The following is a 17,841-nucleotide window of genomic DNA, read 5'->3' as shown; positions in this document are numbered from 1 at the left end:
GAGCCGTAGAAGTGCCAACAAACAAGAAGTATTTTAGGTCAGGTGCTGAACATCTTCCACAATGAAGCATCAATGAGTTGAAGATGTGTGGCACACTGTGTAACTGGATACCCTGAAACTGGACAATGACTACTTTGCCTTTTGCTAGAAGAATACAGTAATTGAAGTGATTTCTTGCCTTTTACAAAAGGCAGACAGTTTGCATTTCAGAAAATATATATACTTCACCATTCTAATTGCCACAAAGAAACTGAAACATACTTTAGAAAATATTGATATCCAGAGGACACACATAACACATAACACTTATTTACTGATAATGTCAACAGTCTTAGATAAAAAAATCCATATACCACATATAACTGGCATACCAATTTTAAAAGTTCATGAAATCCATACTCCTTTTCCAAACATCACTCTCCTTTTTAGGAAAAAAAGACACAAATTACACTGACACAGGTTCCAAACAGATTAGATAGAAAACATACTCAGAGGACACACATAACACATAACACTTATTTACTGATAATGTCAATAGTCTTAGATAAAAAAATCCATATACCACATATAACTGGCATACCAATTTTAAAAGTTCATGAAATCCATACTCCTTTTCCAAACATCACTCTCCTTTTTAGGAAAAAAAGACACAAATTACACTGACACAGGTTCCAAACAGATTAGATAGAAAACATACTCAGTGTCAATATAGTGGAGAAAGATGTTGAAACTCTCTGTACCTTACAGCTTTTGTTTTGGTTCCTAAGACTTACTGTGGGTATGGGGTGCCACCCTTTGGTCATCACTGCAAATGCAAAATCAATAAAACCTACCATGGATGCTGCAGGTTTCTGCTCTCTGAAAAGGATTCTTGGTAATTGCTTAAAAATTCATTGGTAATACTGAGAGGTACCCCAAGAATCATCTCTGGTTTAACACCATTTACAATGTATATTTTACCTTACAGGGACGATAGGGATGATTAATCTCTGTTTGTGCAAGGGCTTTGAGCATGTTACGTGCTAAATGTTGTCGTACACTCTGTGCCTTCTGTTCTCTCTCACATTACTGACGCAGATCAATTCCCACAAACTCGGAATATCTGTAGCATCTTTTCACACTAAAATAAGGATTAAATGAAACAAAACACATTTGTAGCCTTGTAGACTTCTCTTCCAAGAGCTCAGAATTAAATAAATGAAAACGTTCTACCTGAATTACAAATTACTTCAGTCTTTCATCACTGTGATTGATAGATAGATCACTGTGAAAAGCAGATTAACAAATAGAAAAGACCAACAAACTGGTACCATGCAATTTTGACAAAACAAGCTGGATATTGATGTAGCAAGACAAAAACCTCAAAGAATGGAAAACACAGACATTAAGCCCAGGAAAGGTCAACTGACAGGGCAGAAAGGGAAACATATGGAAACTGGCCAGAGAGACTAAACTTAAGCCCCACACAACTCTTATTTCACATTGAAAACCACAAACCATTCCCGGAAAGGAAGAAACTGTTATGTTCTCTCTTAGCCTTGATCTGAGCAACCTTTTTAAAAGCTTCTCTATTTTGTGGGAAGGGACTAAAGTTCCCACAGTTTTCCATTTACTCCTCCCTCAAGACTTTAGAGGCTGTTGTTCCTTCTGCTTGCAACTTCAGATCATCTTCTACCATATTCAGCTTTTACTGGTCATTATCTAGTGGAATCAGTCCATGAGACAGAGAAGATGAAAAGGGGATATGTAAACACTGGATATTCCAGATGCAGCAGGAAAGCAGCAGTTCTGAATTTGGATACAGACTTGAGAACACAAAGAAACTTAGACAAACTGTAGGCTATTATATGCCCCCCCCCCCCCCAAAAAAAAAAAAAGAAAACAGACTGGAAGTAGAGATCAGTTTGCAGTGAAGGCAATTAACAGAGACCAAAATGTGATTACTTGCTGCCTTCTATCCTGACACCTTTCAAGAAGCAGTTTTAATAACCAGGTAAAGAATTACAACAGTGAGCATATAAATATATATACTACTTCTGATGTTCAAAACACTTTACAAACTCTGCTACACCAAATAAACAACTTGTGCCCCCACAGGATCAATATATCTACCCACATATTACATTTGGGGATGCAGATGCAAGAAAGTTGAGTTATCACTCGACGGCCACACAGTAAGTAAAAAGTAGGACCAGGATTAACATTCAGGAATTTCCAGTCAATCAAAGTACAAGGCTCATAACTTGAGATTTATATTGCTGTCATTCAAAGCAAGCTTATTTGTCTTTAATTTAGGACTTCTTTCCCAATAACAGAGAAGAAAGAGCATATTGGATCATTGAACAACATTTCCATTAGCTAAGAAGCAATTTTTAAATTACTTACTATTAGGGAATCTCAACCAGTCTTCCTTGCCCAGAAGCTGCTCAAGAGTGCCTTACATGAAATATTAAAGTAATGGTAAGAAAATGAGAAGGGTATGGGACAGTCATTACAATTTTTTTTTCCTGAGGAGTGGAGGGCCACCCACACTGCATACTTCTCCATAATTTTTTTTTTAATTTAATATCTATTTCAGCTTGTTGTAATACAGTCCACTTAGCATTATTACAGCCTGGTACTACCACTGAATTCAACAACTATTTTGATCTGTGATTGTAGAAGGTGTCAGTACGGATGAATTTGCACCATGGATTGATGTAAGGATACCAAAACCTCACCTGTTATTTACAGCGTGAGCTGTCTTTCTCCTCTACATTTGCACACGTTCTCCAGATTTTCAAAGCAGTCATTTGATCATAGGAAGCTGAAAACAACACATACATAAACCCAGTGTGGAAGGGGCTCTTGTGAAAAGAATGATGATACTTAAAACACCATGTCATAGTTTTTGCAATGCTACCTGTGCTAAGAAATTACTGGGTTTTAGAGGAGTTGATTAGATACATCACTCTGCAAATCTGGGAGTGACACCTTTTCGCAGTTAATTTGCTACACAAGGGAAGGCTGCAACTCAGATGCGAGTCTCTCTACCAATACCAATCTGAGGTGAGTTTTAGATGACTGCAGAGTACTGAATCCGGTACTGAAAAAAAATGAAGGGAAGCAAGTAACATAATGTGATGGGGATTAATTTATCATCAGACAGAGGCACACTGCTAACATTTACTCTAAAACAGTTCTGAAATAAAACATTTAAAAATATATCACTTAAGATTCTTATGAAAGCAATCTTGTTTCTTCATTGCAGAAGTGTCATTGCTTGGTCTTATACCACTGTCATAATACAGCAGCTGCTCAGGGCATTATGTTTCCAAGAGAATGAACACTTACACATACACTCTGATTCCTGAATCCCCAGCTAAAAAAGGCATCTCCATGTAGGAGCTTGTTTGGGAGAATTAAATCTCTGTTTTCTCACGTGGAGAAACTGCTGGTGTAGAACCAGCATCCCTGCTGTGTTCCTTCCATACCAAGCAATTCTGTCTCCCATTTTGCCCCAGATGACTTATATCAAGCTGGATGTGCCTGGTGCAGAGCCTGCCTATGCAACTGCGGTGGTGGCTCACACAGTTTCCTAACATGTATCTTGTTGCCAACATCTGCTTCCTTGTTTCTCTAATTTGATCTTCAGTGCTCAGTAGTTCAAAATATAACAGGACAACTAACTAAACCACAAAACCTTTCTGAAGATAAGCAAACTTTCCCATCTGAATTTACAGCCTTTTTAGTTCTGCCTTAATGGCAGGAATAAATGCTATCAACTTCCATTAAAGGATCAGCTAATACCCAACCAGCAATCTTCAACCTCTAGGCAAATCCTCCCAACTCCTGCCAAAGCATTTCATCACAAATAACTCAGGGGAATTTATGTTTCTCAGTGGTACCCAATTGCTGACATCTCTGAAAAATCTCACCTGTTTCTATAGAAGAGATAATACTGTAAGAGTACAAACCATCTTAAATATTGTGCATTTAACAGGACACACTGAGTAAAAACTGTGTCTTAAAATAATTCATGCCCTTTGTGGTTTCTCTTAGGTTTATAATTATTTACTTTATTAAATTATCTTCACTTTTACTATGCATACTTTTTATTTATCTTCTAAACTGTCTATTAAGATGGAGACTAAAACTAGAATGATCAGTTTTGCTTGCGGAAGTCCATTATCAGTTACCAACACGATAACGTTATATGTAGATTGCCAACAATTCTTGGTGGCATTTAAATCCAAAACAATAACATTTTAAAATTGTAATCTTAAAAATGGTTCTGGAAGCATTTCTCTGAATACTTGATTTTGCAACATTTTTTTAAGAACAGAATCAATATTTTATGCCTACATTATGCAACCATACTACATTCTGAAATTGGAATTATTTATAGGGAGCAATATTTCTTACAACAATGATTAATGACTTAAGAAGGAAAACCTGATGCAGTTACACTTCTCGTACATCAGGCAAATACATAGAACAGATCAGCATGTTTTGTCCAAAGGCTGGAAAGCGTCTCAGTGACTCCCAACTGTCTGTAAATATATTATACTTAAGAAAAACCTGGTGCTCCAAGCTTGTAGATAATGTAATATCCCTACTCATTATATAAACTCCATCATTGTGGAGAGTGCAAGTCAAGTTAAGACCTGATTTTGATGTGTTCTCCTTGAGGTAGAGCCATTCTTTGGTAGCAATGTTGTAAGACTGAACAGCTAACACATCCTCACTTTGGCTGGATTTTTGGTTTGGTCCAAGTTCATGAATACAGCCCCCAACCAGGTATATAGTTTCTTCAACAGAGAGCATCTGTTGTTTGCGAACATGGACATCACACAGTTCAAAGTTGGTCCAGGAATCAGAAGTGGGACAGTACTGCAAAATGTTCATATTTCTGTCTGAAACAAAGGAGAGATATTTATAAATAAATTAATATATTAGAATGTACTCATGGGGGAGGATTCTTCCTCCCTGAATATCATATGAGCCAGTATTACAGACTGCCAACACATCACTCCACAGCACAACAGTGTAGCAGAGTAGGGAAGAAATTCTGATTATTGAGAACTGCAAGTGTTTCCCCTTGACAATAAAGCATGAACATTCTTTTCCATTGCAGAGGGAAACATTAAGCTGCTTCTGGCACTTTGATTACATGATGCAAATGGTCCGGGAATGGGAATTTTAGCTGAAAAATCCCTACCTGTTAACTTACTCTTTTAGTTTTGTCTTTGACTGATACTTAAGAATTTCTTATGAAAAATGAAATGCAGCAATATTCTGCTCTCCACCAGCAATCACAGATGAATCAAATTATCACAAACACAGTATGTTTCATTAATGGTTGCCAGGTGATGATTTACCATTCCAACTTTAACTTAATGCTTTGCATTTCACTCCACAAATCAAAGTTTTACGTAATAAAATTCATAAGGCTTGTTACATTTCAGCAAGTGGTGTGGGTGACCTAAGGGCACATTTTCAGTACCTCATAAAGAGAGAAATACACACATTGTCAAAATCATTTAAGAACCAGGAACTCCATGCTCCCGCATCAGAGAAAGGATAGAAAAAGGCTGAGGCCCTACCAATACTTCAGTCAGAACTCAGTAGATGCATCCATTTATAATACTGTTATTCTATGAAATTTTTACAATATCTCCCTGATTTATGGTGCAGAGGAGGCCCTAGCTATGTCCTGTATCAAGGTTTCACTACATTAGCACAGAATGCACAGGGCCCAAGTTAGCTAATAAATTCAGTTTCAATCTCTGGAGATCTGAGATTAAATCCAAGCTCAAATGACAAGCGATAACACGCTTGCAAACTCCAGCTTGGTCTTTTAATAAAACCTGTTCCTTATTACAAGTTTACTCTATACGACGAACTCCAGATGAGCCCACAAGTGGAACAACAGATGGTGATATACTGGCAAAGTTATGTAAGGGCAGACACAAATAGTCATATATATATCAGGTTTGTCATGAATGGAGTGCATTAGCAGCATGGTTAGGAAGATGCTGCTACAACATTTGCACGGCCAGTGATGACTATTAGTCATTGCTTATTATTTTGTACTGTCTTCTTGAACATGTAATTCTCACTAAATAAAGGAAAAAAGAGGAAAAAAGTCATGGTAACGCCCTACGAAACTGCTGATCAAAGTTTTACCTATGGATGATCTCTTTATTTAAACAATGTATCATTCTCTGACCCATTATGGGGGGAAAACCCCACATTTCCACCAGTTATGTTTCTATGTCTATCCATAGTAACAATTTTCCCAGGAAAAAGGTGCTATTGTTTGAGAGGGATCATATGAAGTGGAAGTCTATTGTGATATGACCCTAGTTTGCTCAGTCCAGAGCCTGAGTCTTTTATTTCCATAGAAGAAAAAACTAGTATGAAACAAATATTTTAGTTCCTGACATGGAGCTTTTATTATGCAGGATAGATGCTGTTGGTTCACAACTAAAATCCTAGATTTAGAAGAAAAGTCTTTATTCAAGAAGGGTCATTATAATTTATAGTGGGAAATTTCAGATCCTGCCATCTTTTGAAAAGTGCAGTCTCAGAAGAAAGATGTACACAGATTAAAAAAAAAAATCCACAAAACCTACCAAAACCACAGACTTACTGAGGTATATGTAGAAACACTACATAAAAATACATATTAATTGCTCCATTTGTTTTATTTGATGAATAGAATGAAACAGCATATGAACCTTACTCTGTCTCAGCTAGTTAGATGTGACTTAACACTTTCCAGCATTTACATGACTCGGAATCTGAATCAGCAATGTAATAATTCTTATTTCTAAGTCCGATTGCTGTCCTAAGCCAAGGTGTTGTAGAAAAATGGATCCTAGGCCTTGATTCAGGAAAGGATCTTTATTTATAACAGGAACAGGCCTGACTGTTGTCATGAATGGACTTGGACTTAAATATAAGCCTAAATGTGCTAGTTTTTATCCACTCTTCATATTTTTATACTGTTTTACTATCCTGTTTCCATTAAAAACAGACTTTAAAAAGGGATCTCTTGAGACAGGACCCTGAATGTCAATGGAAATCCTCTAAGATGTGGAAAAGGCAAGATAACTCGTTGACTCTGCTCCAACTGAAATGACATGTAGTAAGTACCAGACAGGGAGCTTGACACACAGCAGCAATCCTGACAATATATGCTTTTTTACTGAACTTTAAGGGATTAGGATCTGCTTCAACAACATGCTGATCTTCCTATCCATAATACCAGGAGAAGGCAAACTGAAGAAAGAACAGCACGAGCACCAGCCAAACAACTTGCAAAGTTGAGGGGAAGTGAAAAGAAAAGCTGGCACTCCCATAATCCTGTAGCACTATTAACCAAATCAGAGTTTTTTCCTTCTTACCTGTTCTCTCTCTGTAGACAAAAATGAAAAAAAAATAACTCCAGTCTCCAGAAACAATGCGTCTTCCTGTTACTCTGTGTTTCAATCTCCTCTCCTCCCCCGTCTCAAAGCATGTTTCCCATTGGACTTCACAGCAAGTGTCCTGTGCTGGACACCCTTCAGTCCTAGTCCATCTGAACATGTAGGACATCAGGGAGCACAATACACCCCACAGGTCCTTTAGTGGGGATGATGAGAGGACCAGGACTGAAGAGTACACCATAGAGTGCTCCTCCATGTGGAGACAGCAACTCTGATATCTTTTGTTTACTTCAGGGAGGTCATCGGGTTCTGGGTCAGAACAGGCTGGACAAAATGCCATTGAAGGTTATCATTACCACAAGAACCACGAGGGGTCAAAATGCATCTCTACAGACTCTGACACTGAAAAGGACAGCTTGCTCTAATGTCGGTTCAGCTTTGTTTGCAATACTCGCTGCAAAAGCTGAATCATGAATGATTTCTCTTCTAATTTTACCCTTCACTTGGAAAACACCAAATTTTTCAAACGATTGTGGTCAAATGAAGTGCGTAAAGACTTGGAACTTGAGTTTAGGAAAACCTGGTAAATACTAAACATTCAACATGAAAAAAAAAAAGACCTCTAGTCCTCTGAAAAATTGGTATTCCACCCAAAGAATGGCATTATGTATTTAAGGAATGAACAAATGTGAACTCTTTTCAAATGGCTTGCTTTTCCACTGGATAAAGGAAAAACTGCCAGGAGGGAGTGCAACTTCAAGTCATTCCTACTGTATGGTTCCCTCAGAAGACAGTGTGCAAAAAAGTAGTAAATTAAAAATGTTAGTTCCTGATTAAGCTCTCATTCCATTAAGCTATTTCAATACTGAAAATCTTATCTATAGCTTCAATTTGCCTGTGAAGCATTGAAATGCTAGAGTGAAAGGGTTATGACATACATTAATATATGAGAAATACTAATGGAGGCAGATATTTTCTTAATATCTTTTCTTCTGTCATTCTAAAACAGGTATTTAAAAAGGTAAACAAAACTGTATGTGTTGAGACCTCTATTTCTATTTTATGACCAAAATTTAAAAAGAGGAAGGCTAACCCGCATGCCAAAGTACTCCAGAAGGCTCATTTCCCTCAGAAGAACAGCACTCCAGATCCACATACTAATCAGTCAGATGGTAAACAACTGCCTAAATATTTAAAGTCTATATACTTGTCAGCCGTGACTGGAAACCCTAGCATTAGGCTCTGAAAATAATAATCTGATGTCTGTATGACAGAGCAAACTTTTGATTTAGTTTGTCAATTATTTTCCAAGAGTGATTTATTTTTACTTATTGCAATGAGTACTTTCACAGCTTCCTACATCAATTTAAAAGGCTTCCTGAAAAAGAAAAGAAAATGACCTGCACCTTAGAAGCAATCAAGTTAAAAAGAAGAACCTAGAAGCTTTGTACCTCGTGTCGTGTATCCTCCGATAACATAGATCTTGCCCTTGCACTCACAAGCTGAGAATTCTGCAAGAGGGTTTGGCATGGATGCTACGAAATTCCACCAGTCATGTTCTGGGTTGTAACACTCCACATTGGAAAGGGATTGACCACCGATGGCATAGAGCTTTCCATTTACAGCCAAAAGCTTAAAATTGGACCTGAAAGACACAGATTGCAGTATTGAAATAGGTTAAACAGATATACAGAAAAATATAGAAAAGACAGTTCTTCCTAACCAATATATTCATCATCATGTTCAACATATTCCATCGCTTTATATATTACAGCACCTGAACTGTTCAGTGCATGTCCAAAATACACTGTAATTGCTTGTGACAGTGTCCACAGAATGTACTGGTGACATTCTGGAAGTTAATGATGCTGAGATTGATTAATATTTTATTTTGGATTTCAATCTATCACAATTTGATCTGCAAACTGTTTAGTTAACTAACGTGTTCAGTGGATGTCTCATTTACTAGGCTTTTAGTTAAGTGCCTTGAGGATAGTAGATAAAAATGTATTATATATACACACAGTCAAGAATATTATTTTAGCTAAAATTCCAGGAATTTCAAACAAGACTTGATGAACGCCTATGAATGTGCACCAGTCTTAATCTGTATAATTAGTCTCTTTAATAACCCTAATATACAGAAATTTAATGAGGTACACATTGCAAAAGACAGAAAAAGAGAAACTCCTGTATCTCACACAGCATTAATTTAAACTACTAAATACACCCTCCAGCACACTTAAGCAAGACATATTTGTAAATGAATGTCCCCCCCCATAGTTGGACAAAATACACTCTGCTTCATAAGCAATGCCCCGTTCTTTTCTCCGTCTATTCCATTATGCTGTTGTACTTCACACATGACAAAAGGTAATTTTCTAACTACTGAAGCACAAGAAGCCCTACATCTTGTATTTTTAAGATAATACAGACAGAAAAAATCCAGAGCAAACAAAGAAATGTCTCAAAAGGGATCTGGGAAGTGAGGGGGAAGGAGATCCATGAACATGTCAATGAGTATTAGCAGTATTCTTGTAGCTGTAAATAGTCTGTGGATAAGTCTAGCTCATTTTCTAGTAAGAACTGTTCCTTTCATACTGTTCATTTCAAGCTAAATACATTAGATTTTACCAAGCGCTATCTCATTTTAACTAAATATATGAAAGTCATTGCAACAGATAAGCACAAAGCCAAATGAGGCACTGCACTATGCCTGTAAAACTGAAGCGATGCTTTAGCCTTGCATTGGCCTGCTAAGCAGTAAAGTGAATTTCACTCTGCATGGATCCAAGATTCAAAAATTACCGCTTAACTACTTTTGCAGGGTTTTGTCTGGACAAAATGAACCTTGCCTAGCAGCAGACTGCCCTGCAATTTCTTTTTATTAAATATATTTGGAAAAAGAATTTGTTTCCAGATGGAATCATTTTGTTCTTGTCATCCTGATATAGCTCTGGAAACTAAAATGCTCCTTTGAAGGAATTAATTGCTTTTTATTCATTTTTTTGCTGACATTTAGGATTAGGTCACTCTGTTCATCTTCCCTCTGCAGTAATTATGTTTTCCATTTTAGAGAATCCAGAATAACATGGCAATCAATAGTGGGTATGAAGTGAGAATAATTACTTGCAAAAACATTATGATTTTCAAAGCAATGTACCTGTTCTAAAAGTTATAGTGAAGAAAAAAATCTATAAATAAGCAGAGGAACAAAAATGCAAAATAGAAATATATGCATTTTCTAAATAATCATTTAACATCAAAAATATGTTAGAAAGTCTGTAACTCTGTCTGTGCTATGATGGAGATGGCGCGGGATTTTTGGCTTATAAAATTAGTTCATTTGCACACAGATAGCATTCATTATCTCCAAGAGCTTCAAGGCACTTTTTAAGCATGGTAAAAGCTCTGCCACAGAGGACACAACTTCACAAGACAAGCATGCAGTGTAATAACATAAAAGAAATCCAGTCTATTAACTTACACTTGCTTCTGTAGTCACCCATTAATTGCAGCCTCTTACTTTTTTATCTCCATGGAAGTCATTTATACCATTTTTGCCTGATAGCATTCATATCATGGAATAACTTCTTGCAAGCGCAGGGAAAATGATATAGTTAAAGATGTATGGCACAAATTTCAACTTCAATTATTCTAGAAAGAGGCCACGTGCATTTGTATCATTTGGTTGAGTCATTTAACCACTTTCGACACTAGTTAAAATAGATGACATTCGGTGCACACATCTCTGATTTCTGGAATGTATTAACTACAGGCTTCAGTTTACTTAAAGGTAGCCATAAGTTGCCATTAGTGCACTTTATATGGATAGTTGGGACAACTGCTCAATGTTATCATGCAAAACTTCTGCATTGTCCCTTCCATGTCAGTAACAGCAGGTGTTTATATGGAAAACAGACATTAGGAAATATTTAGTGTATTTGTACACTCTTTTAATGTATTATAGCAGCTGGAAACACGGAAAGCAAACGTGGAACAACCAGCCAGCTCTCCACAACTAGCAAGTGTTCCATGGACTGCTGCTTGGAAATAACTGGACTTTGTCAAATTCAATAGTGATACAACTCCACTCACATCAATGAGTTACCTAAACCTGGGGGATCAGAAGTGCTTTCCAAATGCCAGGCCTAGTGTGTACCCTTCTTGCTGGGACAAGAGCTGGTGTGAACTGTCTTCTGAAGCCCCTCATTTCCTCTGAAAGGAACCCCAGGAACACAAGCAAGAAGGAGCTGTGGAGTTTTACAATAGTTCAAATCACAACTTTTTTTTTTTTTTTACAACATTTTGCTTAGGGGGAAAAAAAAAGTCTTGCAAATAGTTCAAAGAGTCTGGACAAGTAGATGACCAAGACTCTCAGGTGAACCTGCCCTACAGCTGAGGCAGACCCACTGAAACCTTTTCTTGGGAAAGAGGGGCATGCATTTGAGGTCTGACGTGATCACCAATTCAGAATAAGTTTGTCAAATTATGAAAACAGCGCAGAATTATCACAGTGAAATTCAATAAAGACAAGTGCAAAGCATTATATACAGGAAAGAAGAAAAATCTAATAGACAAATACAAAGGATCTGGGCGTCAGAGTACATAACTTAATACAAGAAAACATGCAACATCTTGCAAAAAAGCACATTGTTCTGGGCTGCATTAATGGCCATATGATATACATGTAAGAGACTATCATAAAAGTAGTTATAAAGAAGACAGCAAGCATTCTTCTTGTCCACTGACAGATATCATTCTGTAACAAGAAAAAGTCAGATTAGATATTAGGACTTTCTGACCAGAAGGGGAGCGAAGCATGGGAACACCTACATGGAAGGAAGGAGATTGGAATCTACACCGCTAGAGGTTTTCAAGAACAAGTTTGACATGTATTTGCAAGGTAGGCTTGACCCTGCCAGAGAGCAGGAAGGTTTGACTAACTACCCTGTGGTTCCTTCCTGCCCAATAATTCATATTTTAACCTCAAAGTTCCCCACAAATCTGATGATTTCTTCCTTCTAAAGCCAAAGCATTTACAGCAAAGATGAAGAATCATGAAAACAGTTATGAAGGCAAATCAAAAGCATTTTACATTTCTTGTATGGACAAATCTTTTACATTCCTTACTTAAGTCTACAGGGCACACGGCAGCTAATCTTTAGCTTTGGCAGAGTGTATGATGCATTTGTGATAAATGTGACATAAATATTTCTAATCTGAAAATCTTCGGAAAGTCTCTTTTCCCCCAACACAGAGGAATTATGAGTGAAAAAAAAAAAGATGGGGAAAGAGAAGTTCTCCTAAACTACTACCATTCTCTAGGAATATCTCTTCTTATACTCCTGCAAAAGTCCCCAGAGTGGCAGCAGTTCAGGCACAAACTGCTCACAAAAATTTTGTTCCATGTGCATGTGTATAATCCCAGCCAGGGCATTACAAGGGTCTTCCAAGCCTGGAATATTTACCTATCATGAATGTTCTGAGGGAAAATAAAAATGGAATATACAGCTGAAATGGTCACATGCAGTAGAAATCCTATGAGTACATTATTTTTAAATGGTAAATTTCAACTGACAGCATCAGTTCAAATAAAACTACGGAAAGGCATTCAAATATATTACTTGAACAGTCCTCAAAGCTCCTTGTTATCTTCCTGTCCACAAAGCCCACAAGTGGCCTTGGGCAACATTTACATGAAGTTTCTTCCTCAAAAAAAGTCCAGGTAGTTCTGTGAATTACAGCAGTACAGCAGCACCTTTCAAATGAAAAGATCAGAGATCTAGAAACTATTTGTGACCAGCATCAGATTTAGCCTCAGAAGACAACAGATTCCAGGATCAGCTGCAAACATCCTATATGAGCTTGAGCAAACTCTTTTATCTACCTTGTGTATGTATAAACAGGGGAATAATATATTACTACCAACAATAAGTAGTAATAATAAGTTTTCTTAAGTTTACATGAGTATCACAACTATAAAATATGGGAGTAACCTGTTGTGGACAAATTTGAAACTATGGTAATAAGACCTCTATACTTAGAAAGAAAACTAACAGCTATAACATGAATCAGAATGACTACAAAGTATTCAGGATCCATCTGATGGCTTTTGTCTTCTACTTAGAAGCAGAATCTTTCTTCTGTGCATGCGCAGAGAACCCCAACAATCTGGGATTCTAAATTATAATAATGTAAATAATTAAAGATACAAATATTATAGAATTTACAAGTTTTTTAAGTGCAGAGAACTTCTTATATTAGAAGCAACTCAACATAATTATTTCCATAATTCCTCAACCTTCTCTTCAGGCAAATGCATCCATTCCTATGGGCAAAATCTAGATACTGTTAGAATGTCACTTTAAGTCAAACCATCTTCAATGAGAACTACAATCCTGCCTCAATGTACATAAAAATTGATCCATGGGATCACACATGAGATGACACAAATTCTTTTGACAGAGTGTCGCACAACTCTGTTTCCCAAGCAGCACTCTAGGCAACTGTCCTACTTACCTGACTACAGCGCAACAAACTAAAAATACAATGCTAAGCAAACTACAGCTCCAACTGCAGTACATCTACAGCTGACAGGCGTAAGTGCTGTTCCTGTTGAATGTAAACTCCCTGATTCTAAAAATCTACCTGCTGTTGGCTCCTAAAACATAGCCCATACTTTCTTGTATTCTAACCACAAAATGTTAAACTGGTCAATCTGGCATCAAGAGTGTGGAAAGGCTATTTCAAATAGAAAAAAGAAGAAGAAGAAGAAGAAAAACTTGAGAGTTGAGACTCCATGAAGATCTTAAAGTCACCAACATGTTTTGTGAAGGGGTCAGCGGAGCTTCCATGACAAACACTTTCCTGGCTTATTGTTCAGGGAGCTACATACTCACTTACTGCTACCTTCCAGTCTAGAGACAGATTCTGGGTTCTTTCTGACTTGCAATAACTACAATGAAATGTAAGAAAAGAGACTATTCCAAAAATAACCCTGTGGAGATTACTCTTGTGCAACGAATTGCTAATGTGAAATTCTATGCTAAGGAGTATCTTGCTGTCACCCGTGATGAGCTTAAAGATTAAGTCGATATGGTAGTACAGGTGTAAATAGAAGTATAAGGAGAAGATACCCATTTGTTCATTTCTGATATGACTGTACATCCTAGAAAAAAAAGGAAAATATGGGGAAAAAAGGCTGGGCTAAAGTTTGAACAGCCAGGTTGAAAGTTGAAAAAAGGGCCTTGTAGAAGCATTTTTTAACAAGTCCTCATTTGCCACGCTGCAGAATCATCACCTATAATAACATCTTACTTGCTATGCACATTATACAAACCAATGCCTAGATCTTGTAATTTGATCCATGTGGTATTCCAATATTTACTTCCATAGAAGACACTGTGTGGGCTGACACCTTCAGCCACTTTCACTAAGGCCAATGTGCTCTCAGTCAGGCTCATGCAGTCAAGACTGAAAGCTCAAGGCCTACTAAAATGGCTCAGTTCTCAAAGGCACCTCAATGAAGGTTGCTTATAGGTTCAAGCTCTGAGAACTTAGTCTGCCAAAAGACATTTACAGTGTATAAGAAAGTACTTAAAAAATCTAAATACTCATTTCATGGCAGACTTTTTCTTCAAAACTCTTCAAACAAACCAGAGAGACGTTGTGTTTCTCATCAATTCCAACAACTGATTACAGATGCAATAATTTTAGTTGAATTCTCACAACACTACAGGCAGTGAAAAAAGGGTGTAGTGGGAAAGAAACAATTTTAGGCCAAAACCCTGTTTTGAGGGGTTTTAGGTTGCAAGCTCACTGGAATAGAGACTGCAGTTTTACTGCACAGATATAAAGTATACATGCCTTGCACAGTGACTGGCTAGGGTCTCTGCTGCTTGGTGAACATTAAATTTACTGGTTGGAAAAGAGATTTTCCATTCTATGGTGAATTCCAGCATCCTTATTTGTTCTAGTTCTGAGTCAAATTGAGAAGACAAAGTTTAAACACTTTTTGTGAAATGGAAACAATGAAGAAATCCATGCTGGATAAACAGAAACATTTTGTTTCAATGAAGTAAAAGTCTTCATTTTGATTACCCTGAAATAAGCTGATTTAGGTAGAGTGAATCCTGCCTTGGGCAGGGGGATGGGAATCTGTTCTTGGGGTGCCCTCGGGCTTTGCTCCCGGTTATTCTTTCAAATATAAACTATAACAAATGATTGTGAATATTATCACAAACATACATGTCAAACAAACAATTTAAAAAGATATAGGAAAAAAAGAAAATGATCAAAATGATAAATGTCTATGAGATCAAAATACTCTCATAAAATGAGAAATTTCTCACAATCTTTTCCTGACTTTTTTTCTGGTGAATATTGCACTGAAACACAGGCCTACAGAACATTCAGATTTTTGTGAAATTACAAGCCAATGAAAAATTGCTCCAATTAAAGTTTTTCACCCATCTCTAGCTCTGACAGAGAGCACACTCTGACTAAGAACAGTAAACCCTGTCACGTAGAGTACTGTAGTCAAAATGCACCATGAGAAAAACTAAAAGGAGAATTTTATCTTTGCTTTCTATCTTTGTTATCTTAATATGCATTTCTATTTCCAGCACCATGCTGAGGTGAATGATTATGGATAAGAGGGCAGTAAGACAGTCAAGTCCTCCTCAGCTGATGCCTAGCTTGCACTCTCCCACAGCTAAGGCCTTACAAATATTTATGCAACAGAGCCCCATCCTCCTTAATATTGCCTTGCTACAGCAACTACCTGTGGCAGGCACAGGTCACTAAGCAGGAGGGAGGCTGCAGTGTTGTGCTGCTGGATGACTGTTATCGGCAAGGACTAGGTTTGTCAGGCCTATCCGGTGGCATACTGCCAACATGTATACCCAAGCACTGCAGTCCTTCCCATCACATGATGCAACACACACTGGTGACTCACGGTACAGAGACAGGCCTGAATCACATCTTGTAACTCTGAGTCTGGTCAACACCATGTGACTCAACAGGTTATATTTTGACAATATACATGGACACGTGTATTTCAGGGAGCACAAGTTACCTCTTCTGGTTCATTGAAGCCAGCTGACTCCATTCGTTTAGGCAAGGGTTGTAACAATGGGCAGCCGAAATCTCCTGGCTGGTAATCCGGTAACCCCCGACAATGAACAGATAGTTGTCGAGCATCGCTGACCCATAGCCTCGGACGTTCACCAGATCAGGGGGCATGTTGTTGGCCAGGGGCAGCCACCTCTGGGCTTCCTCATCATACCTCAGCATTGACCAGGGAGCTTCCACCTGAGGGTGACAGCCCGGAGGCAGGCCCAGGGAGGAGGCGCCCATGAAGTCCCCGATGGCCACAAGGGTGGCAGTGCCCTTCATCCGCCTCTCCTTCAAGTGTTGCTGGAGAGCATGGGGCAGAAGGAGATGTGGCCGAGCATCAGGCCTCCGCAGCACCTGATGGTAATGGGCAGCCATGAAGTCTAGACACGCATCGTGCAGGTCCTGGAGACCGTAGACCTGAGCCAGGCGGTGCAGCTCCAAGCAATTGCCCAGCCTCACCTGGGAGAGGAGCAGGCGGAGCAAGGGCATGACCTGCAGGTAGGAAGCGGCCTCCACTAGCTCCTCCAACAAAGGGGGCTCCTCATCACCCCCCTCCTCCTGCTCCAGCCTGGCCAGGCAGGAGGTGTTGATGAAGTCCAGCACCAGCTCCAGCCCCAGAGCACTCAGCCCCCCACGCAGTAGCTGCTCCTCCTGGCCTTGCCCTGCCTCCCGCATGCCCGAGCGGTACAGGGCGCGGAAGTAGTCGCTTTGCTCGATGAGCTTCCTCTTGCACACCGGGTAGCACTTGTCCCCCAGCCGGATCTGCACCACCTCCTCCCCCGCGCCGGCCCCATCCCCTTCCCCCTCCGCTTCCTCCTGCTGCCGCCGCTCCGCCAGGGACATGGCTCTCCCCCTCCCCTGCCTGCAGCCCGGGCCCGTCGCTGCCGGACGGAGGCTCCTCCTCTGGCCGGGCCCGCGGCGGCGGGCGGAGCCGCGCAGCGCCGCGCCGGGAAGAGGCGGGCGGGCAACGGCGGCGCCCCGGCCCCTCAGGCAGCCGGGTGGCAGGGGAGGCGGCGCCGCCCTGTCCCAGCCCCGTCGCCGGGAAGGAGAGGGAAAAAAAAAAAGAAAGGAAGGAAAAAAAGCCCTAAAAAGGCAATGTTGAAGCTCCCAGCTGGCAGCCTAAGCCTCTTGCTCTGCCCCGGGACAGTCAGCTCCCAACTATGCTTTAGGGCTAACCCACCCTCTGCCACCTCCTTTGCTAGGGAGGGATTTTTAAGCTCTTGCGTGTGTCAGGGCCACCAGCAGAAAAGCCAAGCGCTCGATTTGGCTGGGCAAAAGGAAGGCAAACGTGCACTAATTCCCTCGCCTC

General features: G+C 39.3%; 1 protein-coding gene across 5 annotated transcripts; it reads right to left on the bottom strand.

Annotated features, from left to right (window-relative positions):
- Positions 1-293: 293 nt before the first annotated feature.
- On the bottom strand, positions 294-17,585 carry KLHL42 (kelch like family member 42). 5 transcript variants are annotated; one of them, XR_010390751.1, is made up of 5 exons: positions 16,492-17,585; positions 8,864-9,057; positions 2,721-4,895; positions 2,386-2,436; positions 294-1,120 (listed from the first exon to the last, which is right to left on the bottom strand). XR_010390751.1 is itself a non-coding variant. In XM_026102413.2 (3 exons), exons 1-3 carry the CDS (start codon positions 17,373-17,375, stop codon positions 4,444-4,446), a joined length of 1,530 nt encoding a protein of 509 aa, XP_025958198.1. In that variant the 5' UTR covers positions 17,376-17,574; the 3' UTR covers positions 294-4,443. The 5 variants fall into 5 exon arrangements, 1 of the variants encoding a protein (XP_025958198.1); XR_003259514.2 differs by having other exon boundaries at positions 2,386-4,895; XR_003259515.2 differs by having other exon boundaries at positions 294-2,436.
- Positions 17,586-17,841: the final 256 nt, after the last annotated feature.

Source organism: Dromaius novaehollandiae, chromosome 1, assembly GCF_036370855.1.
Source record: "Dromaius novaehollandiae isolate bDroNov1 chromosome 1, bDroNov1.hap1, whole genome shotgun sequence".
NCBI lineage: Eukaryota > Metazoa > Chordata > Aves > Casuariiformes > Dromaiidae > Dromaius > Dromaius novaehollandiae.
Note: the sequence above shows the minus strand (reverse complement) of the source record. Positions and strands in the feature narration are given on the sequence as shown.

Bases quoted from the DNA above. Each gene is read 5' to 3' on its own strand.
- KLHL42 (XM_026102413.2), bottom strand. From the start codon at position 17,375: ATGTCCCTGGCGGAGCGGCGGCAGCAGGAGGAAGCGGAGGGGGAAGGG. The intron at 9,058-16,491 runs GTAACTTGTGCT...TGTGTCTTTCAG, and splicing joins GCTTCAATGAACCAGAAGAG to GTCCAATTTTAAGCTTTTGG. The intron at 4,896-8,863 runs GTACAAAGCTTC...CCTTTGTTTCAG, and splicing joins CGGAGGATACACGACACGAG to ACAGAAATATGAACATTTTG.